Below are 26,359 nucleotides of genomic sequence, written 5' to 3'. Positions count from 1 at the left end.
GTGTTGCTATAAATAGTAGGAGTTTGTTTTATAAGTATTATGTAGCAATTTAATTTTTTAAAAAAGATTATTGTGTATCAAATTTAAAGTTAAAGATATCTCTTAAAGTTCATAAGAGATCAAAAACTCACTAAAGGGGAGAGTTTGTCCGTTTTATTTTTTCTTTTAAAAATCATTTCAAAGGTTTCAAATCCGTTTTGAAGGAATTATGTAGATTTTTTGCGAAATAAAAGTGAGTAAAAATAAATTGGACAAAACTTTAATATATGGTTGAACTTCATTATTCAAAAGGAGTTGAATATTCATATATGTATCGTTTCTTGTTTGATTGTTTCCTAAATCTTCAAATTAGAGTATTTTGTCTCTAAATCTACCATAGTTGGTCTATCCTAAATTTCGAATAAATTTAGCTGGAAGTGTTTTTTTTATTTAGCTTTGTGGTATAAGAATACTAGTTAGGACGAGATCCAAGAGTTGATCATGGGTCCAAGAGGACCAAGACCTTATTAGGACTCACCCCTATTTTTAGGGCTTGAGTTAAATTTGTAGAGACCTATTAAATTTGAGCCCGATTTTGAATATTATTTTTAGAAAAAAATTCAGAAATAGAGAGAAATTAGGAGGAAGAACAAGTTAAATATAAAACAAAATTAAAGAAATTTCATTATTCTTTATTTGATATTAGTAACAAGGAGAGTAAAATTATTATTTTTTCTTAATTACAAACTTTAGCAAAAAAAAAATATTATAAGTACTCGGTTTCAAATACAAGTGGATTTCAAATACAATTGATATGGCAACCAATTAATATCCCGATTTAAATGGGTTAGACTTGGGTTTCTTTAGAGCTATACAATCTTTACAGCAAAAAAATTGTTTCAAATAAACATTTTAATGTAGTGAATAAAATGAAAAGTTTATTTTGAGAGAAAAAAAAAATAAAGAGAAAAAAAAAATAAAGAGAAAATATACTTCATCCAATAATTATTTGTTGCTGTAAGTTGCATATAAATTAAATGTTTTTACAAGATAGCATTCCAGCCAGTTCACAAGTACTTGCTGGTCATTCATGACACTAATAGAATAAAAAGATTTATTAGCAAACAATAGTTTTATTATTCTTATTATTATTATACATGCTACAATATGTGAACATTATTCTGCTGCTGCATTGCTACTGCATCATTTGAGTGCTTGATAAATCACCAATATCCTAAGATTGTAATATGATTTCCTATTAGACAATTCTCTCCATTCTGATGCAGAGTGAGTCGTATTGTTGCTTACCAACTTGCCAAGAAAGCTCGGCGTTGTTGCTAAATCTTACTTCGTACAGATAACTCTCGAGTTAACTGATCTCTCAATACACGCCTCAGTAGTTTGTTTGTGACAGTTCGAGGGAAATCGGGAAGAATTATTACTAGACTCACCTGTCAGTCAATAATTAGGTGAAAAAACGTGTCAACCACACAGACAACATACAAGAGTTTCATAGGGCTATAGAATTGTTACTAGAAGAATGCTATAAAATTCAGAAGGAAGCGACGAAAAGAAAAGCTTTCAATAAAACCTTAAACAAAGGGTTCAGGCTTTGTTGTATGGCTTTGGAGAATTGTGTCCTCAGCTTTTCTGGATCGGTATTGACTCCCTTTTTAAGAATCACAAATACAACAAGCATTTCAGGACCACCTTGTGGGGGAGCGACACCAACCGCAGCTATCTCCAGGACACTGTCATCAACCTTGTTGCATACCCTCTCGATTTCAACAGAACTCGTCTGCTCCAAACAGAAGATATATTGCTTTCATTTCAACAATTGCTCTACCCAACTTGTAGTGTACAAATCCTGTGAAGTCTGAAACATAGTGAGTAGCAGTGTACCTTGATACCTCCAAGATTCATAGTATCGTCAGCCCTGCCCTGTACCAGGAAAAAACCTCCAGCGGTTCTCTTAACAATATCTCCATGTCTCCTGAGACGCTGCAAATATTTAATTTATGGTCATAAATGTAGAATTCAATCAATATTTGAGCACCTTAGCCTTGTAGCTTAGGTTGATTAGGCCTTACACCATTCTTATTTTTTCTACTTCAACTATTTTTGTTTCAGGCTCAATGTTTCTTAATAAGAAAGCAACCATATTTCAATTTATCCTTATCTAATTAATTCACGAGATCGACTTTTGGTGATGGAGAGACCGAACCCTGACAGACTCGATCTCTCAAGACTTTAGTTTTGGGCTGGGCCTGATCATACAGTGTCACCCACAGATGGGTATAAAGTGGGGGCCACTCCTGCATCCTCTCACAAGCTGGCTAGGTGCGATGAGCTGAGCATAAAAGTTATAACAGATTCGAGCCTGAACATGGCTAGCACATGCTAAGCAACTCATTCCTCCACCCTTCCCCAATTCAAAGTCCTCACTCAGCAACAAAACATAGTCTCCATATGGAATACTCCTCTATCCAAGAAAGTTTGCCTCACCTCCCTTATCTTTGTGAGAGCCTATTTCTTCTAAGTGGAGCAAACTCAAATAAACAAAGGATTCAATCTGTACTAAACATGCACTTCATATCCCATTAAAAAAATGCACATCATCTATCTCATTGACTCATATAAGTGAGAGCTTTTTGAGTCATATGGTGGAAACTCAAAAGGGACAGAGGAGTAATCAGTATCAATCTTATAAGCACAAAGCTTTTCAAAAGTATAAATTATCATTCATGATAAACAAAATTTGTCAAAGTACCAAGGACTTATAAGAAGAAAGGTCTGAAATCCACTTTGGTTTGCTAGAGCTTATGATATGTGTAAAGGATATCCACTTAGTACATTTCGGAAAGCAGATAGAAAAAAGCATATACCATTCCTTTGTATAGTGGCATTCCCTTGAAATAAATCTCTTCATGATCAGCATTCAATAATCTGTCAGTTGCTCCTGGAAGCCGAGGGAACAAAGCTACTTCACCTACACATGCCTCCTCTTCTGGCTGTCAACAAAGATATACAGAGATTTTTCGATGTTAGACGTAGTTTTATGTTGGTGGTTGGAAATTTATGAATCAATAATATATACAATACAGGATGCACTTTTTTTATTCTGAAAAAAATAATATACAAAAGATCAAAGAGGAATTCCAACATTTGCGGTTATTTTAGCTTTTGCAGATAAAATTTTTTGTTAAATGTGCTTAGATGATATTTATTTGTCAAAAAATGAATAAAGTAACATGAACCCACTGAGAAGAAACTTACAAAAGGATTGCCACAATCATCAAGGATCACAAATCCTACGGCCAATGTTGGAGTACTGAATGCCCCGAAGGCTTGTGGTTGCATAAGACTACCTTGAACATAGCTTCCAGCCAGCTCTGTACCTCCGCAACATTCTAGGACTGGTTTATAATACGCCCTTGATGAAAGCCAAAGGTCGTCGTCCACATTGGACGCTTCTCCAGACGAAGCAAATACTCTGCATAGGTCCAAATTCGAGATGTTAGATTGTAGTTGCATCAAGTGACTGTCTGTGCCCAATTTTGATTACAAGTGCTACCTCACGTTTGTCCAATTTAGGCCATCCATGCAATGTGTATTTTTCCAAGTCTTCACAAGACTTGGTATAGTTCCCAATATAGACACCCCTGCATCCTGAAGTTGGGTAAAGAAGGTTGTTAAAACAAACCTATAGCTTACATCTGTATAATATATTATGAACTAAGTGTTTATGCTTGTATCAAAAAAAAATTGAATCTATGCATCCTTTATTCCTTCTAAACAGAAGAAAGTCTTCTTTAGAAATTAGGTTTTGTGAATTGTTAAATTCTCGCGGATTTTATAAAGTTGTTTGATATAACTAATAGCTATATAAAATATAAATTGACTGATAAAGACAAAGGCATTACTAGATATGGCTATAGGGCGGATTACCCGAAACCGAACTGACCAGGAACTGGTCCAGCCAGAACCGCTCTAAACAGAAGAAAGTCTTCTTTAGAAATTAGGTTTTGTGAATTGTTAAATTCTCGCGGATTTTATAAAGTTGTTTGATATAACTAATAGCTATATAAAATATAAATTGACTGATAAAGACAAAGGCATTACTAGATATGGCTATAGGGCGGATTACCCGAAACCGAACTGACCAGGAACTGGTCCAGCCAGAACCGCAGGTCAGGGGTGGTTCCAAAATCAAGTCTGACAGAACCGCTGACATGACCCGAACCAGTATCGGCCCAACCTTTCATGTGACCGTCTCAAAGCATTAATATGATTGAGTGCATTTCAAGTATGCTTGTCAAATTCTTGACTTACCGTTTTACAATCCTCTATAGTCTAAGCATAGTTAGCGTCTTAGCGATAACTTTGGGTTGAGTGTTTTAGTAAAACAATATTAAAAGAAAAAAAGAGATAGTAGCATGTGAAAAAATTATTTATTTGTAGGAGAAAGAAAGAAATGGGAGATAGGAGAACACCTTGTGTTCAAGAACGCTAGGTGTTTTTAAAAGTGCTCAAAAATACTATTAAAAATTGAAAACCACCAAACTTCTTGGACATTGTTAACAAGCCCCTCCAAACAAACCTATTCTTATCTTTTTTATTTACCAAACAAGGCCATCATTTTCAATCCTCAACTTTCTTTTTTTAATCAACAAGGTACAATCCCACTTATGTTGGGTTTTAAAGATGTCCAAACAGAAGCAAAGCAAGCTTATACCTTGAATTAATGAAATTATGAGGTTGAGAAGCAATGAAGCTCAAGGGGCTGTATCCAACTATTTGATTAGTGCTACTTACTAATTACTTGAAAGCCAAGAAACCGCACCTGAACAAATTTCCCAAAACCTCTCCCAAGAGGTGATCCGTGATAAAGAGCGAGAGTTGCACCACTCAGGAAGCATCCAAAGACCAATACAGGACCCACCATCCATCCTAAACTTGTTGGCCAACACACAACATCTCCAACTCGCGCATCAAAATGTGCCCATAGATCAGCTGTTGTTTGAATTGGAGACAGTTGAGTCCAAGGGACTGCCTTTGGATCCCCTAAAGCAAAATATATCAAGATCTCAAAAAACAGCAGATACGGAAACTATCACTTCCATACGACTTATTCCAGAGGGAAATACATGAAAAAAGATAAAATAAAGAGTTTCCGCAGATCACAAATATTTCGTTACCAGTAGTCCCAGATGAGAACAGAATGTGGACTATAGATTCCCTTGACTGATATACTGGAGAGTAGTCATGAGGCCTGTGCAAATTGAAATCATAGTTAATGTGTAGTAATGAGCAGAGGGCACAAGCAAATGCTCATCAACAACACCCATATAGAAAGAAACGGATAAAGTTGTTTAAATGGTATCATACAAAGGGGAGAACAAGAAAATTAGTTTCTGACTCAGCAAAGAAATGCGCAAGAATATACATTCCAACTCTGTATCAGCATGGGTGACTCATTCACTCACAGGAATATCATTTAACTTCAGTGGCACCAAGTTGTTTATATACAGATGAAGTGTCACAAACTTTGAAGCACAAAGTGGCAAATAGTCTCAACTCAACTACTAAGCCAACTGTCTGGATTGCACTTTAAGAGATCTGCAATCCATTATGCCAAATCACATTACATTTTACATCCTCTATTCCAAATTAATTTCCCAATTGGTCAACAAATTTAATCTAATATTCTCTCACATATATTATGAAGACAACAATGTGTGTCAATTAGATAAAACAATGTAATATTACTAGTACATTACTACATTTCCAATATCAAAGCAATAATTAACTATTCCACAGTCTATATGAACAACCTCAAGAGACTGTTTGAATGGAAGGATTACCTAGTACATTGGCTTCCTCGTGCCAGAAAATCTTTCCATGACATGTCTTGTTTCCTTAATGACACATCTAAAGACTCTCCAGTAGCTGGAACCACAATAGCAAAGGACGGAGCAGCTTCCAGAACTCGACTACGTAGTGAGTTATCCATGAGTTAAATAAGGTCATATCAAAATAATCATGAAACAAAGAACAAAAATTACAAGGTCCGAGGAAGTAGAAGTTAAACATCGGCAAATATTAGACCAGAGGGAACTTTTTATTTATAATTTTCAAGATTGTTCAATTGGCTCTTAGTGACATTAGACAGTTTCCATCTAGTATTAGTTTTGGCCATTTTAAGAAAATTTGTATGTTTATGGTATGATGAAATGTCAGGTGTCCATATCCATACATTGAAGTATTTATCTACTTGAGCGCTAAAAGTGATCCTAGTAACACATAAATACCAAAGTCTATTTACAAAAGTTTCCAAGTTAAGAAAATCCCCACAAACAAAGCACGGGCTCTGAACTCATACATTGAGCAGTACAGATAAAATCAAAACACTAGACCTCGCCTTGTGTTGATGTAACCAATTGAATGTTTTTATGAAGGGAAGGACAAATATCCAAGTAAGTTCAGAACATAATTCATTACCACGCAACAACAAATCCAAATACAAAGAAGTATTCACCTATATAAAGGAAGTTTTTGACCTCCTCTTAAGACATAATCCTGAAATAACAAGGAAAACAGCCATCAGAACAATAGAAGGAAAGAAACATACATATAGAAAAAAAAGCTAACAAGAGATAGGAAACCCACCAGAATAATGAGTGTTCAAATTTTACTAAAATTACTTTCATTTTGGTTTTCTTTCTTAACATGTAAAATTACTTTTTCACTAGAACACAATTTGAGTTGCAGCAAGACCAGAAGCAGATTTTGCTACAGTTGAGTGAAAAGAAAACACACAAAATCACCTGAGTAAAGATTCCCTTTGCCATTGAAATGCGCAAGCGAGCTGCGATTTCCTTTGCGGAAAAGCTATCAGCTATTGTTACAACAGTACGACCAGACAGAATAACTGCCAGGTATATGATCACGGCATCGACAGTCATTTGCATATCAATTGCAATTATATCCCCCTTAGCAAAAGTAGCATCCAAAGAATTGGCAACCAACCTGTAAAAGTTTACAAATGTCTCAGCTTCCCCAACCCCCCAAAAAAAAACAGATGGGGGACTCAGAACTCCTCAAATATCAAGCTGAGTCCCAAGCCCAGTTCACTTGCAAGTGGAATCTTACTGCAAGAAATTAGAGATACAAAAAACAATTATTTTGGTGAAGTCTGCATACATTACTTGTTCTCGTAATTCTTTCAGAGTCATTTGATGGATAGGTAAATCATCAACTCCTTCCTCTTTCCATACAATGGCCAAACTGTTATCCATTTTCCTCGGATGACTTGTAGGTAGCAAACAACACTCAGCTATATTAAGAACTGCACCAGGAAACCATCTTCCACCATGTTTCGGGTTGTCCGTTTCATCAAGAATGCACCTTGGTGCTTTATGAAACCAAATTGAAAGTTCCTTGAGTACCAATGACCAGAAAATCTGGAATATAGTTGCAAATATTGCAATGATCAAACAAACTTTCTGACTACTATTATAAAGACTAAAAAGTATTGTAACATCTTCTCTAGAACTAGAAGCATATTTGGTTTGATAATTTTGTTTTAAAGCTTATTGCTCAAAGTGAAAGAAAGGACATGACTACAGATTACAAAATAAGGCAGATTGAGCATAGCAATTAGCCAATTATTATTAGGTTTGATAATTTTGTCTTAAGATTATACTGAAAATGGAGTACTAGCTAATAAAGTTATCATATAAACCATAAATGAGCTTAAAGCATTCACCTCGGGATTCTCAACAGAAAATTTCTGAAAGGTGGAAAAGCTAGTAATTGGATCCTTGTACAACTTCCCCAAAAGCCTGGGGCCATGAGCTTCCATTAAACGACCCACGTTTGTAAAACGTGACTCATATCTGACAAGAGCACAAATAAACAAAAAGAGCTGTATGTAAATCCAGCACAGTTTTCTCTTTTCTTTTTGTATATGTTAGAATAAATATCTATTTGCACACTTTCATTGAAGCTCTAACACAAGCATACTAGCACACACGATAAGAGTGATCTTATATGTCACAAATAGACTGTTTTGTACAAATGTTGTTTTGGTATGCTTTTCATCTAAATAACTAACATTCAAACTTTGTTTGTTTAACATTATTTGCATCAAGGGATATAGTGACTGTAATTAATAACCTAGCCAAACATTAGTTCTTGGACCATTAACATTATTTGCATCAAGGGATATAGTAGCTTGTCCTTGTTTTGATAATTCGGAAGTTAATATTAACAACAAATCATTCCCCTACATCTTCTCTCTTCTCTCTATAGTATTCTTCTCTCTATTATCTTCTAGTTTTGGAGTACTCATCTTCTTTTCTGACTATTATTCTGATCTCTCTTGCTTCTGTAATCACCATTGCAGGTCCAAGGTCTGTAACTTATCATTGGTGTAAGAGCTAAAAGGTCCTGCAGAGATTCACAATGAATTCACTCGTACCAGGACATAAATATCCAGTTGGTAATTTGCAATTTGAGAGCTCTTGCTGCAGAAAACAGACCATCTGTTCTTGAAGGAAAGATCAATAATTGGGATAAAAAAAATCGAGCAAGTTCTGTAGTGTATCAAAGGACTTGAGGTATCACAAGATCTCCAGGTTCAGTACATTTCAGAAAGATCAGTGGGTAGATATTGCTAGTCTATACATGATTGATAAAGTCGAAGTGTGGATGACTAATAGAAAGTAAAAGTGGTGGGGTCACAACCAAAAATAAAATGGGGAAATTCATTGGGACAGACTAAGTGAAAAATGAGGCGAATTAAGTGGAATAGAAAAGTTGATGATTTTGAGGATTTAAGAACTAATATAATCATTGTGTAAAAATGCGGTCGCGATAGTGGTAATGTAACAGTGATGCCGTAACGGGAATGATACGGTATCGTAATTCGTAACACCTAAATTTTTGTCGTAAACATAAGATATCCCTTGATAAGACCCACAATGCGGTTTTTTTAAAACCATTACAACGTGTTGTTTTGAAAACCTTTACAAAGCGGCCAATGCGATGCGATGCGGCCTTATTTTTACACTACGAATCTGATTCAATATGATCATCACCTTCCACATTCCTTACTCTACAAACTGCTAAGAGGTTTTGATGTGAAATGAGATCGGTGGTTGCTCAAGTTGTTGTTGTGCAACAGCAATGTCAAAATTTTAATCCAAAAGATTAGGATCGACTATATGAACCAATTGAAATATTCACATTTCTGCAACTTCCTCGTGTTGGAATTTTGTGACTCGAACCGAGTCTAAGATCGGGTTTAAAGATGAACCAAGAGATGGATCGAAGTGTGCGGGGTGCAAAGTACTACGCGGGGCGCCAAGTAGCTACTAGATTGGAAGACGCCCAGATCGCGAGCCGTACGTTTGGTCGCGTGTCGCGAGTTTCTGAAGGAAAAGCTACTATTTTGGAAAACAGGTAGGTCGTTGGTCGCGAGCTAGTACGCAGCCGCAGCTTGTGCAGTTTTTTTCGGATTTTCAGTTTTCGCACGTTCTTTTGACGGTTACTTAGTTTTTGGGCCGGTTTCTTTGTAATTGTTAACCTAATTTCTTTTTATTAAGTGGCATACTATATAAACCCCTCTTGTAATTAGAATTAGAGAATGATGCATGAAACACAAAGAGAGGAAAACTAAAAGAGAAAAAGCTTGGAGAGTCATTGTTGTGGCTTCTCGTTCATCTTGTAATCTCCCGGTTTATAGTGAAAAGTTTATTCTCGGTTCCGGCGGATGTAGCTATCACGTTGATAGTGAGCCACGTTAATTTCTCGGTGTGATTTCTTTATTGTTTGTTTGAATCTTTATTGCTTTCCGTTATTGTTTTTCGATCTTTGCTTCCGCTGTCGCACAACAGTATTTGTGGCTCCTAAAACATTTTTTATATTTTTGCTTCGAAATCTATCCCTCAAGGTATGTCCACTCATCCATTGAAGCATTTACATTTCCTAATGGTTGTCTAGTAAATCTTATCCTTTAGCTTTAGGGACACATCTCGATCACATAATACCCCGGTAAATATCCTTCATCTTTGTTGAATATCTCCATTACATTGAAATATGGACCACAAGGTATTTGAAGCAAGCAATTTCTTTCTAAACCAACTTCTACTTATCTCAGTTGTAATAAAGTGGCACTTTATATGCTCCGTCATACTCCAAGTTAATTTAAACCCTCAGTAACTCCAACTTTCCTCTTTGTGATTATGACAATTGTGTTTGCAGTATATACTAATACAGAAACACAAGGCAAAGCAGATATTTTCAATTAGGAATCAACAAAACTTTAAAAAAGAAATCAGCACTAGTATTTTGGCACTATTAATTTAACAGGACATTAGAAATAAGCACAATTCCAAAAATAAATAAATAAATCAAACTAAAAGTATCAAAAGAAAAAGCTTAAAAGTTGATTGAAAAGAAAAGTATTACAAAAAAGAAAGTATAATAACTTACAGAGAAGGGAACCAGTAAAGGGGAGGGCCAAGGAGTGAAGAATCCCAATGAGAGTAAAGAGTGTAATACACCAATTGATGAAGCGCGTGAGGATGATCAGGTCGCAACAACTTCCTTGCCACAATTTCTCGCCAAACCTCAGACGCACCTTCTGGTCTACCATTGTATCTAGAAGCTACATCGTCAACAACCTTAAGAAGAATATGAGCTTCCTCCATACTCATCCCTGCTGCAACAAGCTCCTCCATTTTCATACCCATTTCTAACTCTCTACTCTCTACTATTTGGGGATTTTGTCATACGCATTCCTTTCAGGGAGTACGAGTAGTTATGTAGCTGGGGTGAGCAAATTTCAAATGAGACTACCTTGCCCCCACGTGAATCGTGATTAACCTTCTACTACCTTATATGCTACCTACCATTTTTTGTCCTTTAATTTAATGACGTGTTCAATTAGAATATCGGTTTAAGTAGTTGTTAGTTTCATAAATTAAAATGTTATATTCAAATTGTTAAAGTAGGCTAATGAATGCGGAAGCGTGGACCTAAAGGTGGCAGAAAGGTTAATGACTATAACTTGAAGGTGCACTAATGAATTGTGATTATATTTAAGTATTAAGGTGATTTAAGTAATAAAAGCAATATAAACATAACACCAAGATTTAAGGTGGTTTACATTAATAAGGATACATCCACCATCCTAGACTAGTGTAGTATTATGTGTTTAAAGAATATAGGAGCTTGAAAGCTTGTTACGATGCCGAAGGAAAATTAAGAGAGTACGATATGGATAAATAGCTCAAGCTCTTAGTTTGGCTCTAGCCAATACACTAAAGTGCTACAACAATATATAGACAAAGGGTGAACAAAGTGGGACAGCAATTGATGAGGGCAGCAGTGAGCAGATTCACGTGAAAAAGCAACTAATAGCTTCGCTCGACCCGGGGTCGAGGCAGGTCGAGCCACCTGAAGCAGCTTTCTAACCTTTCCTTTTCTCTTCTATGCAAGCTCACGGTCTCCAAACCTCTTGTTCTTTGCACTTAGGACTGAATCTTTGCACTTTAAAAGCTTCACATGTCAAGCTAATGCTTCCAAATGTATAATGTACTTTTTGATTACCATATAAACCAATCACAAAGTGTGATGTGTCCTTCACCATCATCAAACATGCTTAAGGTTTAGTAACTACGTTGTTACTCTTAACATTTAAGCTAAATTTCTTCCACACTTTAACTGTCATTTAACACATGACTAATTAATGCGAGACTCAAGTTACACTTCTTTCACAAATCATAGTCTAATTATTTTTATCATAGTAATAAAAATCAAAAACATCATACAAAGACAACGTTTATATGGATCCCAGCTAAACACTATCCTTTTCTTTTAATGCTTTATTTTATTTGTATTTTTATTTTTTTGAGGTGAATGCTTTATTTTTATTTCAAGTCTTTTAGTTAGTTACGTTTTTATTTCGGTTGTAATATTTTAAATTAAGAACTCTTTGATTCCAAGTCACCAATCCTATTGTCATCCAAGTGATCGATCTTTGTTTCACTTAGAATTAGGCTTATGTTTTCTAATTTCCTTCACTCTATATATATACATAACCTTGTAGTTTATTTATGGTACTGAATTATGATATGAGAATTCGAAAAATGTGTTTATAGAAAAAAACTTTTATTAATCATATATTCTTAGATTAGAATTATATTTGTCAAAGTTTTTATATTTAGTGTAAGTAGCGTATACATTTGTGCCTTAAGAATCTCCTAACTTGCTAACAGTACTATATTTAGTGAGTTTTGAGCTTAGCCAACCCCATCTATCTCTAAATCATCCATCAAACAAACTCTCCTTAGATTCTTTGACAATGAATTTCTTATCCTTTGAATTTATTTAGTTTCATTTGCAAGTTAATCTCTTATCCTTCCATTATTCATCTCACATTCTCTATATAATTATTATCCTTATTTTATCCCTTTTAATTCTTTACAAACTTGATAAAACAAAAAAAATAAAATAAAATAAAATAAAATAATTCTCGTCATTAATAACCCAAAATCCGCTTAATATAGACCTTTTCCAATTCGTTCTCATATCCTTCTCTTTTCGCCTCACTTGTTCTTTCCCTTATATTGCAAGTCCCCCCAAAATATAGGCAATCTTACAACAAATACTCTAGAGTTCTAGTATTCATACTATTCCTAAAATTGATAGCGAGTATATTTCCTCTTAATAGACCCCTATTTCCAACAATAAAGAAACAATGGCCAGCAGGTTGCTGTCAGTCTGCCATGCCCAGGCCCATGCAAGATATACACCAAAATCTAAAAGAGTATCCTATACATTAATATTAAATTAATATTAAATTGTGTCACGTACATACAACACAGAAGAATACATTATAAAAATAAGTGTTCAAGCCCCACGTACTATATAAAAACTTAAAAAACAAAAAAAATACTCTATCTGTCCCCTCATTTAGCAATAGTCTTACTCTACTTATTTTGAACTTAGAGGTGTTTAAAACAAACCCGATGACCCGATTTTTATCCAACCTTATATCCGAACCCGACTTAACCCAATTTCAAAATGAAATTAAAATAATGTAAAAATCAATAAGGACATAAGACCCGATTTTAAACTTACCCGAAACATTTAACTCGAAATTCAGCCAATAACCCAAATGAACACCTCAAACACTTATTCACAAAGTAAGAGGGCCAAAGGGAGTAAAGAACAAGATAGCCTTAAAGAAAAAAATGGCATTTGCATACTGACATAAAAAGTATCTGGACAGACACATACATAAACAGTTGTGATCAATAATTCCTATTATGTCACTAACAATGCAATCTATCTCATTTGTATTGTATTTGAGTACAAAAAATTGAATCAACACTTCATAAATCAAAGCCAAAACCAATGCAAAAACATTCCCAGTAATACTCCTCCAACTCCAGGACACAACATTCTGCTCTTACTCCCCATCAGCGGGCTAACAGGACCAAATGCTGTAGGACTGAATCCTCGTCCAGCGGTGGAATTAGCGCTGTGAATTGTGAAACATAACAGAACAACGGAATTCAGAAAACCCGATTTATTAAAAGTTCAAACCGCACCATATAATGACAAGAAACAAAATTTAGTTACCTCCCGGTAAAACCACATGAACCATAGCCTGTGAGATTGAACATGGCAAGAAAGGCGTTAGATAAACGAGTGAATGTGTTGCATACTTGCAACGATTGATGCATACGCATTAAAGTTAAGAAGAATGTAGCAAATTATGTGGGACGAACAAAAATAGCAATTGTAGCAAACTCAAAGAGACAGAGAATATTAATTAAGGGTAGCTACACACGGTATTTTTTTTACTTGTAACCCGTAGTTGTCTGAATTCTATGTTCTTCCTAGGCCCTTAACAGGAGAAATGTTATCTAATCTTAAATGAGATGCTGAACTAACAAAATGTAACAACTTTTAACAGACATCACAAAATAGAATTCCAATACACAATAGACGGGCGAACTTTGTTAGAATATATAACATTTTGGGGCCTCAACTAAAAGCTTAAGCTTATGGTTGAATTGGTTCCTTGACATAGTATCAGAAACCAGTGTAACAAGAGGTCACAGGTTCGATCTCAACCAACCCTTATTTGAAGAGGAATATTTAGCGTCATGTATGCAGAAGCCTGTGTTGCATCCATACTTATATCTCAAAGGGCTCTCGTATGAAGGGGCGTGTTAGAGTATATAACATATCCAGGGGCTTCAATCATGAGCTTAAGCTTGTGGTTGAGATGGTTCCTTAACAAACTTCATGATGAATCTTACCATCTTAATAAACAGCCATCAATGTGAATAGTTTTAACAATCAGTTGCTAAAAGTAGCATGATGGATAACATGTTTAAGTACTAACTTGTAATCAATTTAACAAGCAAAACGAGATCTTAATCGTTCATATATCGAATTCTTAGCAGTAAAATTATTGAGGATGACACAGCAACTTACTAGGATCGGCAGTAGTAGTAACCGCTGTACCATCGAAGTCACAAGTTCCACCAACACTGTGCATCTTTTGATAATAATCATTATACGCATACGAGGCATGATTCTCTACGGTATCCGGGTAGTAACATGGTTGGCCTTCCTGAATGGCTGAACAGTTAGCGTGCCCATCACCGCAAGCCCAATTCAAACCCTTACGCAGTTTGTCCTCATCGGCACCTGCCTTGGCGATACAGAAAAGACCGGTGGAATTTCCTGGCAATAGGCCAGAAGGGCCGAGACTCAGAGGATAAACCGTTGAGCCATTGGTGAAAAACAACCCCCAACTCTTCTCGGAAAGAGGGCCACGACGCTCATCCTCATTAAACAACTCGTATATGTATGTGTTTATTGGCATGTTTGGCTGACTCGGAGGACCTGAGTTATTCAAAACTCTTCGAATCAAATTATTGTTGTAAGTCTGAGCATTTTTTACAGTGGCACTAGGTTCATTGGCTCCCCCACTCCACGGCCAGCCAGTTTCTGTCACGACGACTGAAATCCCGGAAAAATTGAAAGCATCAATTGAGTAATAAGCAGCATCCACCATAGCATCAAACATGCTATCGTAATGATAGAGAGTATTCGGATCAACTATCTGCTTGACAGAGGACAGCGGTTGGAAAAGCGTATACTCAAGCGGGAAAATGCCGTCTCCTGTGGTGAAACCATAATACGGATACGCATTCAGCATGAAATACGAGTTAGTATTCCTTAAGAACTGAAGAACCTGGTACATAGTCGAGTTCCACGATGAATTAAAGATGGCGGTTGAAGGCGGAAATGGCCTAGAAATTATGTCCATGGAATGTGGAGTGGAGACTTTGACCTTGAAGTTTAAGTTGGAAGCGACGAGAGCTTTATGAAGGTTATTCATCGCAGGAACGAGAATAGGGGCGGCATGTGGAATGGTAGTCAAAACCTCACTACCAACCGCAATAGCAGTGATATTAGTATTGGGAACATGAGCGGCCACATTTTTATTTACCCATGCTGCTGCGGTTGATGGGGATTGCCCAATCCCAAGAACTTCCTCGTTTGTGACACTAACCATTACTTCTATGCTTGTATTGGCAAGGGCACTGAGCATGTGTGCATCGGCATCAAAAAGCCGAACATGGGTTATCTCGTTTTCTTTAAGAATGGAAACAATGTCTGAAGCGGGTGGCATTTTAGACAAATCTGTCCCTATATCGACTCCAATGAATGCACCTATACATGTATCGAGTATCGGCTAGTGATCAAGTTTGATTATAAGCATGAAAAAAACGAGAGAGAAAAACGGTAGCAGAGAACATGACCATCTGAAATGAAGAATACCTAATATAGAAGGAATAATGCCAATGAATAGCACCAAAACTCCTTGCAGCCATTTTTCATGCTTCATTTGTCTTTATATACTAGAAGCTTCACAATGCGTGGCTTATCGAAAAAATTAAAATGGCCAAGGGTTGAAAATACGCGAGTGCAGCTATAAGGACCTAAAAGGTAAAGCTTGTATAAGACAATAGTAGTAACAGGAATGCATAAACTACCATTTGAATAAGCTACAAAACAAATGCATGTATCAGGAAGACAGGCAGGATAAAGTAGACAAGCATATCATGTAGCCAAATCAATTCAATGTCACAGACATTATAAGAATAATATATCAAAGAAATCGATAAGTAATAACTCAAAATACCAAGAATCAAGTCTTATCGGAGATGGAGAATTTACCACTATCCTCAAGAGGAACCTCAGTTGAATTCTCGCTGCCCCCTCCCCTTCTTTCAACCTACCCTGTACCCCAAAAAAAACAAAAGAAAATACAATATACACTTGGCTAGCAAAAGAAACTAAAAGACACAATGAAGGACTAATAATTAAGCTTAGATGTATTTAAAACAGACTCGATGACCCGATATTCACCCGACCCGACCTTATAACCAAACCCGATGAACCGATATTCACCCGACCTTGTAACCGAACCCGACATAAAAATGGGTTTACAATAATGTAAAAACTAATGTAGACACAATACCCGAATTTAAACCGACCCGAAATACCTGATCCGAAATCGACCCAATGACCGAATGAATGCCTCTAATTAAGCTTGACATTCCATGGAATATAACTTCAAATACTATTTATTTATTCAGTAAAACCAGAAGCATTTCTCAAAGTTATAAAGCAACATTCTAAAGCAAATTATAGCCTCATAAAGACAGAAAATTTGGAGGGAAATCAAAACCCAGGAGCTGAAATTGAGCAAGTACCTGAACACTATACAGATTGATAATAATGTCAGTTGAAGAAGACCCAGAAATCAACTTCAAGCAATGCTTCAACTTCAAAAAATTATGCACAAAACCCTAAAGAAGAGAGAAACATAAACAAAAACAAAAACCCAACAACAAAATTCAACAATGAGAGACTTTATGACAATGATGACAAAGAATCTTAGTGAAAATCAAAGATCAAAGAGTAAAAGGCCCCACAAAATGTGTAATGTAAAAACCAGAAAACACATGTAGTTTCTATAAAGAATTACTCCTATTATCCAAAGATTGCAACTTTATTGAACTACATATACTTAGTGAAATAGGAAACTCCTTAACTTCCCCTTTACCATATTAAACCAAAAATTAAGTAGTAATTAAAAACTAAAGAGCAATCCTAATTACTAGTAATACTTTAGTTTAGAAGAAAGAATAATAAAAGTAAAAATTAAAATTAAAATTAAGAAAAGAATAGCTTACTAAGTTTGAGAAGCACAGAGCTCGAAGATAGTGTAGCAAGAAAACAGCTATGCTTTGGTTGTAGAAAGTTCTCTCAGCGTGTACATTTGTGTCCCCTTTTTTCTGCTAATATCCTATGCTCATTTTTTTTTATTATTATTATTTAGTGAAATTCATTTTGATTTGACTGGATCGAAATAACCAGTATATAAAAATCATATTAAAAGGATATTGGGATAATTTTTCTCCTATTGTTATATTATTTTGAAATGATATTATCTCTTTAGCTTATAGAATTTAAATCCATGACTTATGAAATGCATGTATCTCGTATTTTTCGATAATATGATAGACACTCACAATAAAATCAGTCTAATTTCACAGATTTTTCTCCTGTTGTCATATGGTTTTAGAATGATATATCTTTGACTTATAAAGTATATCTCTTTGACTTATGGGGTGTATACAGCTCGGATATTTCCGATTATATGATAGACACTCACAATAAATCCAGTCTAATTTAACAAATTAACAAATTTGATACAAATTTATTCAATTTGAAATATCATATTTGAACAACCGAATTCACTCCTCTAATTAAGAATATGTAAAGAATAAGTACATTTGAATCCTAGGAGGATGAAAGAAACAAAGAAAAGTTTTAGTGGAGACAGGATAGCTTAGCTTAACTAAATATAGCAGCAGTTGTAAGTAAGTTAACTAAATCCAAGTAGGAGTAATGGGAATAATTTGTGCCCAAAGTAGGAATGAGTGTGAAATCTAAGGGAAGAACAGAACATTGATATTACCGCCCTTAAGGCTTAAAGTCAAGAGTTTTTACTCCATTTCTGAACTCAGAAGTTGAAAAGATATCGCAATTTAGTAGAATAAATAAATGATTCCAAACTGTTACGGACTTATTGTATTAAATTCCCCACAGGACACTGGACGCTACTATTACAGTGTTTGAACCCATCATCATCATCTTACCTAGTGTATTCCGCTCATAGAAAAATTATGGACATGATCTGGAAAAAAAGGACGACGACAACTCATACCCATAAAGGAGAGCACGGCCGAAGGAGTCTCCCGACTCGAGAAAGGTAAAGAGACGTAACTACACGGAAAGATAAATTAAATGTCTATAAATAAAATAAATAAGTAGAACCAACTACAAAATAAAAAAAACAAAAAAAATAATAATAAAAGAAACGGAAGAAGCAAGAGGGCAAAAACACTAAAAGATAATCTAAATGTTTGAACACATACTTATGCTAATTCTATGTCCTGTTCTATTAAATTTGCGCAATTTTTATTTTTAGCTATGACTTATACAGTTATATTTTTTCTTTAATTATCATCGATATAATTAATCTATATTTTATCTTATTAATATATTTCTCTCACTTTCTCATGGAATACTATACTTTACCCATTTTTCTTAATTTTTCATCAATTATTATTTAATCATTTTAAATTACTTGTAACATAGTTATTTTTATCTACTTGTTAAATTACAATTTTTGACAAAAAGAACTATGTAATATCTACTTGTCCCGACTTTTTTCCTATCCAATACCTCTGGTGTTAGTTTTTCTAAGGCAATTTTAAACTTTTCTTTCAAGGTAACTAATAGTGTTGAAAGAAGAGTTTTTGTGTTTTGATATGTCTTGGAAGGAATTAATTTTTATATTATCTTTACGAGTTATAATGGTCTTTTTAATATAAAGATACCAATTTTTTAATTTTACATAACTTAATGTAACGACTAAAACAGAACCATCTAGATTTTTACTTTGGTGATAAGATAAGAATTAAGATAAATGGATTTTTTGCTTAGGTGATAAGACAAGAATTAAGACAAATGGATTAATGAGTATATTAAGACAAATTGTATTATAAGTACCAATGAGTCAAGTCATTATCATTAACGCGTAAAATAGTAAATTAAAAAATATAATAAAATGAATAAGAATTACGCATATCGTTAATATATTTTAAAATAAAAGTTAATTTCAATTAGAATAGACATATTATAATTTAATTAATAGAAATATTAATTTAATATAAGAGATTATATCTCTAGAAAATAAGGCTTTAACGTTATTATAATGTTAGTTTAGTTGATAGGAGTATGAACATAAAGGAGAAATCAGCAATCCAAAAGAAAAGCATATGCCCGACAAGATTTCAAGCAAAAAAGAAAAGCCAACGTTACACATGGGAGAAATAGAATAAATCTCCCTCGCAAACTAAACGTCAAAAAGCTCATCTTTTAATCTTTTATCAATAACTCTTTCCATTAACACTCTAATGATCTTACTTTCTGAAGCTTAATCACAAAATTATACTTGGATTAAGACTTTATGACTACAGCATAGTAACAATTAAAAGGCTACATTTCTACCATCCAATAAAATGTGTCTAATTAATTTCGTCAATAATAAAATATACTCCTAGGAAACTCTTTTGTAGATTTAACACACACAACATATATTCTCCGCTTTATTATACTTATTATATTTTACACAATATAATGTGTTCCTTTATGGGTAATGATATTTACAGCCCTTAGGGTTGTAAATGAAAATTAACAAATTCTCTTTACCATTAATAATTTTAAATTTTCAAGAGAATCTAATTTAAAAATTAAAAAACAATAAATATTATATATAATGACTTTGACTTTCCAAGAAAGAATAAATATTAAAATAATTAAATATAATTAAATGTTTATATTTCCAAAACAAAAATAATATTAAAGTATATGTTAATATTATAAAAGTATATGGAACAGTATTCAAACGAGATTTCACTTGACTTATTGACTATATTTTTTCTTACATATTAGTCATATATATAAAATAAGTTTAAACGGTAACTAATGTCAACAATGTAAAAAATATAAACTAGTAGAGTTGAGAGTGAGAAGTTTGCCCTATTAATTTAAATACTACCTCCGTTTCAATTTAGTTGCAACATTAAAAGTATATATACTATTCACTTAGCTCCCTTAATCTGTGATAAATTTTTAATGTATAAGTTAAAATATAGTCAAGTTGAATCTTCTTTGATTCGTCTCGGTGTAAAGATTATTAATATTAAGTTTTTATAATTTTTTATTATACATAATTAGAGATATTAAGAATGAAATTAATGCATTGGACTGCGTAAAAAATTCTTATGTTGCAACTAATACGAAACAGAGGAAGTATAACAAAGCAACCTTTATCACCCTAGCTTCCACTTTCAAGAATATTGATTGAAAATGAGCTACTAGGTAAAAACAGGGGACCCACACCTTTGTCTCTCTTAGCTGGGGCGCATCACATAGCACCTCTAGGCTCCAAGCAGTCAAAAAAGTAATTGCAATGGCATTCAAATAATTTAGACCAAAGTTTTGTCTAAAATTTTCTGAAAACAGCTTCAAATTTTAAAATCTAAGGTTTTCAAACATGACCCATTACACCACCATAAAAGCACAAACAGAAAGGGCAGACAAGCTGTAGGCATAATAAGTTTAGCCTATAAAACAGAGCAAGAAACCTGCTATCTCTATTCTCAAATCTCAAGGGATTAATTTAATAGAACTAAAATTTGGGTGGCGTTACTACTAAACTAGAGCATCATTTGTAAGTTCAGGCTATTTGGATAATGCAGACTTGATTAGATAGACGGAGCACATACGAGTACCATCCAATCTCAACCCTATTGACTAGGAGATTGTTCTCTGCTCTGCTCTTTAGGTAGGTCTTCAGGATATGGACTCTTGCTTCTGCTTCGCCTAGGACTCCTACTAGGACTTTGGCTCCTGCTCCGACTTCTAGAGGCTTTAGGAGATTGTGGCGAACGTGAATATGATCTGCCTCGACTTTCTCGGGAATAAGACCTCTCCCGACTCAGCTTTCTGTCTCTAGGTGAAACAGACCTGTCATAAAACATTGCCACTTCAATGCATTACCAAACTAATACACAACAGATAATGCTAGTTCTACATCTAGTCAGGCTAAGACTTCAACAATATATTGAGATTACACATTGAAGGGGAAGTTAATTGAAGGATGATACATTCTACAAAGATAGGCAAACTTCCCAAGAAAACGCAAGCAACAAGAATACTACTAGCACTTGCTAGACTAACGGTTCAAGTTCAATCTACACTAGGTCTAGAGTAGAGGTGTTCAATGGGCTGGGCCCCCATTTTGAGCCCTTATACGGCCCGTTTTTTGAAGGGCTTTATAAGGGTCGGGCCATAAACGGGCCTTCGTAAATTTAAAATGGGCCGAGACAAAGGGTACTCCGATTAACCTTAAACATTAGCCAAAGAGGTTCACTAGTTCTAGTTCACGTAAGTACTGGATTTGTCTCTTAGACATTAATGATTTATGTTGTGCAACGTAATTGAAATGAATATCATAGAAACTATTGTGCCAATATTGTATTAATACTAACCAGTAACTATGTGCTAAAATTAATTTGTTCCTTTGTTTAGCTCAATCTAGATTTTTGATTAAAGAAAAGAATATCATAGTAAAGGTTAAAGAAATGAATATCAGCCCATTTATTATCGTACTTAAAAAAAACTTTTTAAAATGGGTCTGGCTGGATAGGGGCGGATTTTAAAGCCTGGCCCATTTTCAGCCCATTTTTATTTTGCAAGGCCAGTCCCGGCCCATGTTTATTCGAGCCCGGTCCGGTCCGTATCCGGCCCATTGAACACCTCTAGTCTAGAGCTGCTTTTAAAAATTGTAACACAACAGCCAAAGTTTTCTGCTGCAGACACATGTCTATGCAACTACCCCTACCCAATACATTGCACTTGCATCCGAATTCAATGTATCCAGATCCCAAAAAATTTTGCATTTGTTTATTTTCATTTTCTTTGAAGCATAAAATTTACCTGTTTAATTACAAAAATTCTTGACCCAAGTTCAACATTAACCAGTCCTATGTCACTCAACACATGACTTCAGCAATGAAGCAACATATATAATGACCGGTCCCTGCATAACTAACGTCTATACAAAGCCACACCTAAAAGAAAAGAAGTAATTCTACTATACATTCCAAATTAAAACATGTCGAATGGTAAACAAAAGATGACTACTCAGGATTATTTAGAGCAAATGCAACTTACAAGAACAATCACTTTTTAACATACCTTGAGTATTGTTTTCGTTTGGGAGAAGGTGAGTAGTCAGCACGGTTGTGAGACCTAGACCTTGCATGACGTGGAGGTGGAGAGCGAGAATATCGCGGTGAACGGGAATAACGCGCAGGAGAACGCCTTCTGTCATGATACCGGCCCCTAAAAAGTAGTAGAGTGAAATTGCATCCAAAAAAACAACCATGAAATAAAGATCCATGAATAAACATTAACAAATACTCCTTCCATTGCTCACTTTTGTTCACAAATGAGTTGGCATAGAGTATTCGAAGATTTCAAGTTAAATAAGATAATATTATTCGAGAAATAAATGTATGGTGAGTTGGCAACTAGGGGAAGACAGTTAAAAGTTTGATGGAGAGAAGACATAAATCAAAGAAACAAATGCCAACAGCTGATGATTTACCTAGTCCGTTCCCTTGTTCTCATCTCAGTTGGTTTCTTCCTGTTCTCCTCTGCAAACACAACAGTCAATTCACGGCCTTGAAAAATATGGCCATCCATCCGATACTTTGCATCAGCAGCATCTGCTGGGTCCACATACTGCACAAAACCAAATCCACGAGGAGCTCTGCAAAGGGCCAATCAGATTGTCAAAATATAAACTTGAAAAGACAGGTGAAAATAGAGAGTGATGCTTATACTCGTGACTGGAATAGATTCCACCAAGGATGGTCCTGGTAAGGACTTAAAAGCAAGCACATGGCTGCTGACCTTGCAAACATCAGTTTTAAGAGTGACTTGAAATTCTTCAAGACTTCAACTCTTCAAAATGTATTCAAATCCAACTTCCTTCCAATCTTCAATAACATTAACAACATCTTCCACAGAACTCTTTTTACTTGATTGATCTCTTCATTACTTATTTTCACTGTTCAATCTCAAAAACTATAATTAACAAATGCTTAAGCTATAATAGGGACACTAAATACATCATAGAGATGGGCCCATGGCTAAGGGGATAACACAGGGGGATGGGATTAGGTTGAAATTTATCTTATGAACTTCCAGAAAACAAAATATCCAATTAAAAACCAATACAACATACTTCCAGATCAGGAGACAAGGTAAGAAAACCAAGTCAGCGTCATGTTATTCAAAATCATCTGCCTATCTGATATGAAAAGCTCACTTAATGAGTTTTTTTCTCTAAAATGAAAACATAGATATATAGGGCAAGTACTTTGAAATACCCACTTTGTCTTTCCCATTGTGTATCCCCAAATCTAACCATTGTGGGCAAATTCCTAAGGAGGGACAGTGAGGGGGTTCCTCGCTTCCAAGAATGTGTAGGTGGTATAACGTTGGAAAATAAAGTCACAAGATGGGATTCCCACCACCTATACAAAGGTATGGTTCTAAAGAAACTCTCATGTTAAGCCCCTTTCTGGAATCTAGATAAATTTCAATTAGTATTACATAGCTTATATAAGCTTTGAATGTTTAATAGCTGATTTCACATTCACGAAACTGCTGGGTAATCCAGGTTTTTATAGTGGATCGATAATATCTAAACAAATGAAACTACCCTGCCATATTAACATAAGAGCTTCATAGGTTCCATAACAATATCAGGAAGTGTCCATGTACTAACCCAGTGTAATAATCCCTAGGCAAGTAAATGTCCTTGAGAGGACCAAACTGACCAAATGGCCTACGGAGATCTTCAGGTCTGCAAAACAAAAAACAGACTAGTGATTATTTACAAGTTATAAAATTTGAATATAACTAACAATCACAAGATGGACAAAATTTTTAAATGAACCACACGAAAGAACCAACGCTACTTTCAAGCTTACAAAGATTTGATAGAATATACTAAATGGAATTACACACAAGTACACAACAGCAAAATAAATGAACCCATTTCATCAAACTAGAAACTGCTGAGGCAAGGATAACCCAGCAACAATAATTCCAAGCAGCACACATATAAGTACACGAAAAATCAATAAGAAGCATTTATCAAACCAGATGGAATTCCTTGGTTGGCATTAACAAACCTGCAATCATGTCGAAGATTTCGAACTAATAAACTAGTGGAAGGATCTCTTCCACGGCCAGAATAGCGCCCCCTGGGACTCGGACTGCGTCCCCTTCTGCTGTAACCACCTCTAGGTGGTGAAGGACTGTAACTTCTTCTCCTCATCCTCAAACTGAATAAATATAATCTGTAATAAAAGAACATGAAACTCTTATTCACGAAAATTCTTAACCACACAACATGAAATTGAGATGGAAAGTAGTAAAATTTCAACAATCATAAGTACTTCAATTCTATTCACTTACACGCAATTACAAATAATTATAAATAAACCCTAATGTGCATTACAGAACACACTACAGTAAATTCGACATCGTAAATAAAGAAAAAGTTAGGGTTAATAAGCATCAGAAAAATAAGACCTTCAATCTTCAACTCTGAATTTTAAATTATTATCACTATGATTTGTGTCGGCAAGACAGTTTTTGTACTCGATTTTAACAGGAGAAATTTAAACTTAAATGTGGAAGGTATGAAACAAAACGCGAAAAATTCTAAAAAGAAAAAGAAAACGAATAAATAACGAAGAAAATAAATGGAAATACCTGAAGTGGTTTCAATCGATGGAAGAACAGCGGCGAGAAAGAAAAAGGGGAGGAGAGTGGTGTGCGATGTGCTGAAGAGTGAAGATGCAGCAAACTTCTCTCGTAAATCGTAATCGTGGCGCTTGTCTATCTATACTGGACATTAACGCAAAATTTTAATTTGGGTCTTGGGCCTCTTGCCCACCAAATTGAATTCATACCCGATACAAGTTGTAGCAAAATTGAAATTTTGAAAAAAATGAGATTATTTATCTACTTAATTCTAAATATAAGATTGGGGAAAATTTATGTCCCAAAATAAGCTTTCGTACATCCAATCCTAGCTTCGGGTAGAGTCGCTGTTAGTAACAGCGAAAGTGAAAAAAAAAAAATTAAAATCTCAAAGTCGCTGTTAGTAACAGCGACCTAAAAAAAATAAAAAATTAAAAGCCCAAAGTCGCTGTTACTAACAGCGACTAAAAAAAAAAAATTTTTTTTTTTAATTTAAGTCGCTGTTAGTAGTAATAAAAAAAGAGTATGGGTTTCTTTTTTTTTCTATCCGAATCTGACACTTAGACTTGTGGCCATGGCCAATTATGGTTGTTGAATCTTTGTAACAATTACATACACCGATACCTCTACCAATCTTCCCTTCCCCTGACTGTACTCTGTTAATTGCTTCTAGCTCTGATAGCCACCATCCTCTCTAGCGCTCATCGTACTACCTTGCCTTACATTTTCTTTATCCTTCCTGTTTTCTTTTTTTATCCTGTCAACCTGATTGAGGCCTTTTAGGGTTTTAAAGTACATTTTTTAGGAGTAGCAATGTCAATTTCCTTCTCTTTAGGTATTAAAGGTCTAAATTAAGGAGCTTCTATGGTTCATAACTCCTACAATCTTTATTGGCTTTGAATTCCCTTATTTTATACTTACAAGTACTCTGCTTATACATCATACTGATCAGTGTTGACAATTATCTTTTAAAGTGTCTTGTCTTTTGCTATCATTGTATTTCAGATCCAAAATACTACTCATAGTCAGGTTAAATCCAAAATTTAATGTTAAGGTTACTACTAGCAGCGACTTAAATTAAAAAAAAAAATTTTTTTTTTTTTTTTAATTTTTTTTAGTCGCTGTTAGTAAGCGACTTTGGGCTTTTAATTTTTTTTTTTTTTCACTTTCGCTGTTACTAACAGCGACTCTACCCGAAGCTAGGATTGGATGTACGGAAGCTTATTTTGGGACATAAGTTTTCCCCAATCTTATATTTGGAATTAAGTAGATAAATAATCTCATTTTTTTCAATCTTTCTAGAAAATTGAACATTTAAAAAAAATTAATTGTTGTGAGAGACGTTTCTTCGTAGATATAC

General features: G+C 34.8%; 3 protein-coding genes across 5 annotated transcripts; all 3 read right to left on the bottom strand.

Annotated features, from left to right (window-relative positions):
• Positions 1-958: 958 nt before the first annotated feature.
• LOC130796713 (probable CoA ligase CCL12) lies at positions 959-11,533 on the bottom strand. The gene is made up of 15 exons (XM_057659081.1): positions 10,477-11,533; positions 7,748-7,877; positions 7,183-7,442; positions 6,807-7,008; positions 6,518-6,558; positions 5,844-5,972; positions 5,178-5,251; positions 4,823-5,043; positions 3,554-3,648; positions 3,256-3,472; positions 2,865-2,990; positions 1,882-1,980; positions 1,571-1,777; positions 1,288-1,430; positions 959-1,213 (listed from the first exon to the last, which is right to left on the bottom strand). Exons 1-14 carry the CDS (start codon positions 10,734-10,736, stop codon positions 1,317-1,319), a joined length of 2,175 nt encoding a protein of 724 aa, XP_057515064.1. The 5' UTR covers positions 10,737-11,533; the 3' UTR covers positions 959-1,213; positions 1,288-1,316.
• A 1,696-nt stretch (positions 11,534-13,229) lies between these two features.
• Positions 13,230-17,430, bottom strand: LOC130796854 (glucan endo-1,3-beta-glucosidase 4). Of its 3 annotated transcripts, none has more exons than XM_057659267.1 (7): positions 17,274-17,430; positions 16,791-16,886; positions 16,252-16,314; positions 15,853-16,013; positions 14,497-15,744; positions 13,633-13,660; positions 13,230-13,531 (listed from the first exon to the last, which is right to left on the bottom strand). In XM_057659267.1, exons 4-7 carry the CDS (start codon positions 15,917-15,919, stop codon positions 13,390-13,392), a joined length of 1,485 nt encoding a protein of 494 aa, XP_057515250.1. In that variant the 5' UTR covers positions 15,920-16,013; positions 16,252-16,314; positions 16,791-16,886; positions 17,274-17,430; the 3' UTR covers positions 13,230-13,389. The 3 variants fall into 3 exon arrangements, with proteins under 3 accessions (XP_057515250.1, XP_057515252.1, XP_057515251.1); XM_057659269.1 differs by having other exon boundaries at positions 16,252-16,309; XM_057659268.1 differs by lacking the exon at positions 16,252-16,314.
• A 3,176-nt stretch (positions 17,431-20,606) lies between these two features.
• On the bottom strand, positions 20,607-25,156 carry LOC130796856 (serine/arginine-rich SC35-like splicing factor SCL33). Its single transcript, XM_057659271.1, has 6 exons — positions 25,009-25,156; positions 24,423-24,590; positions 24,014-24,091; positions 22,826-22,990; positions 22,414-22,560; positions 20,607-21,180 (listed from the first exon to the last, which is right to left on the bottom strand). The coding sequence occupies exons 2-6, from the start codon at positions 24,566-24,568 to the stop codon at positions 20,961-20,963; spliced, it is 756 nt and encodes a 251-aa protein (XP_057515254.1). The 5' UTR covers positions 24,569-24,590; positions 25,009-25,156; the 3' UTR covers positions 20,607-20,960.
• Between the last annotated feature and the right edge of the window lie 1,203 nt (positions 25,157-26,359).

Source organism: Amaranthus tricolor, chromosome 12, assembly GCF_026212465.1.
Source record: "Amaranthus tricolor cultivar Red isolate AtriRed21 chromosome 12, ASM2621246v1, whole genome shotgun sequence".
In the NCBI taxonomy this organism is placed as follows: Eukaryota; Viridiplantae; Streptophyta; class Magnoliopsida; order Caryophyllales; family Amaranthaceae; genus Amaranthus; species Amaranthus tricolor.
Note: the sequence above shows the minus strand (reverse complement) of the source record. Positions and strands in the feature narration are given on the sequence as shown.

Excerpts from the sequence above, each read along its gene's own strand:
- LOC130796713 (XM_057659081.1), bottom strand. The coding sequence starts at position 10,736 with ATGGGTATGAAAATGGAGGAGCTTGTTGCAGCAGGGATGAGTATGGAG. Across the intron at positions 6,559-6,806 it reads CAAAGGGAATCTTTACTCAG|GATTATGTCTTAAGAGGAGG; the intron begins GTGATTTTGTGT and ends TTGTTATTTCAG. Across the intron at positions 1,981-2,864 it reads TGCCACTATACAAAGGAATG|CGTCTCAGGAGACATGGAGA; the intron begins GTATATGCTTTT and ends AAATATTTGCAG.
- LOC130796854 (XM_057659267.1), bottom strand. The coding sequence starts at position 15,919 with ATGAAGCATGAAAAATGGCTGCAAGGAGTTTTGGTGCTATTCATTGGC. Across the intron at positions 13,661-14,496 it reads TACTACTACTGCCGATCCTA|GCTATGGTTCATGTGGTTTT; the intron begins GTAAGTTGCTGT and ends TCAATCTCACAG. Across the intron at positions 13,532-13,632 it reads TCATGTGGTTTTACCGGGAG|CGCTAATTCCACCGCTGGAC; the intron begins GTAACTAAATTT and ends CACAATTCACAG.
- LOC130796856 (XM_057659271.1), bottom strand. The coding sequence starts at position 24,568 with ATGAGGAGAAGAAGTTACAGTCCTTCACCACCTAGAGGTGGTTACAGC. Across the intron at positions 22,991-24,013 it reads CCTAGGGATTATTACACTGG|AGCTCCTCGTGGATTTGGTT; the intron begins GTTAGTACATGG and ends GGCCCTTTGCAG. Across the intron at positions 22,561-22,825 it reads AGAACAAGGGAACGGACTAG|GGGCCGGTATCATGACAGAA; the intron begins GTAAATCATCAG and ends ACTACTTTTTAG.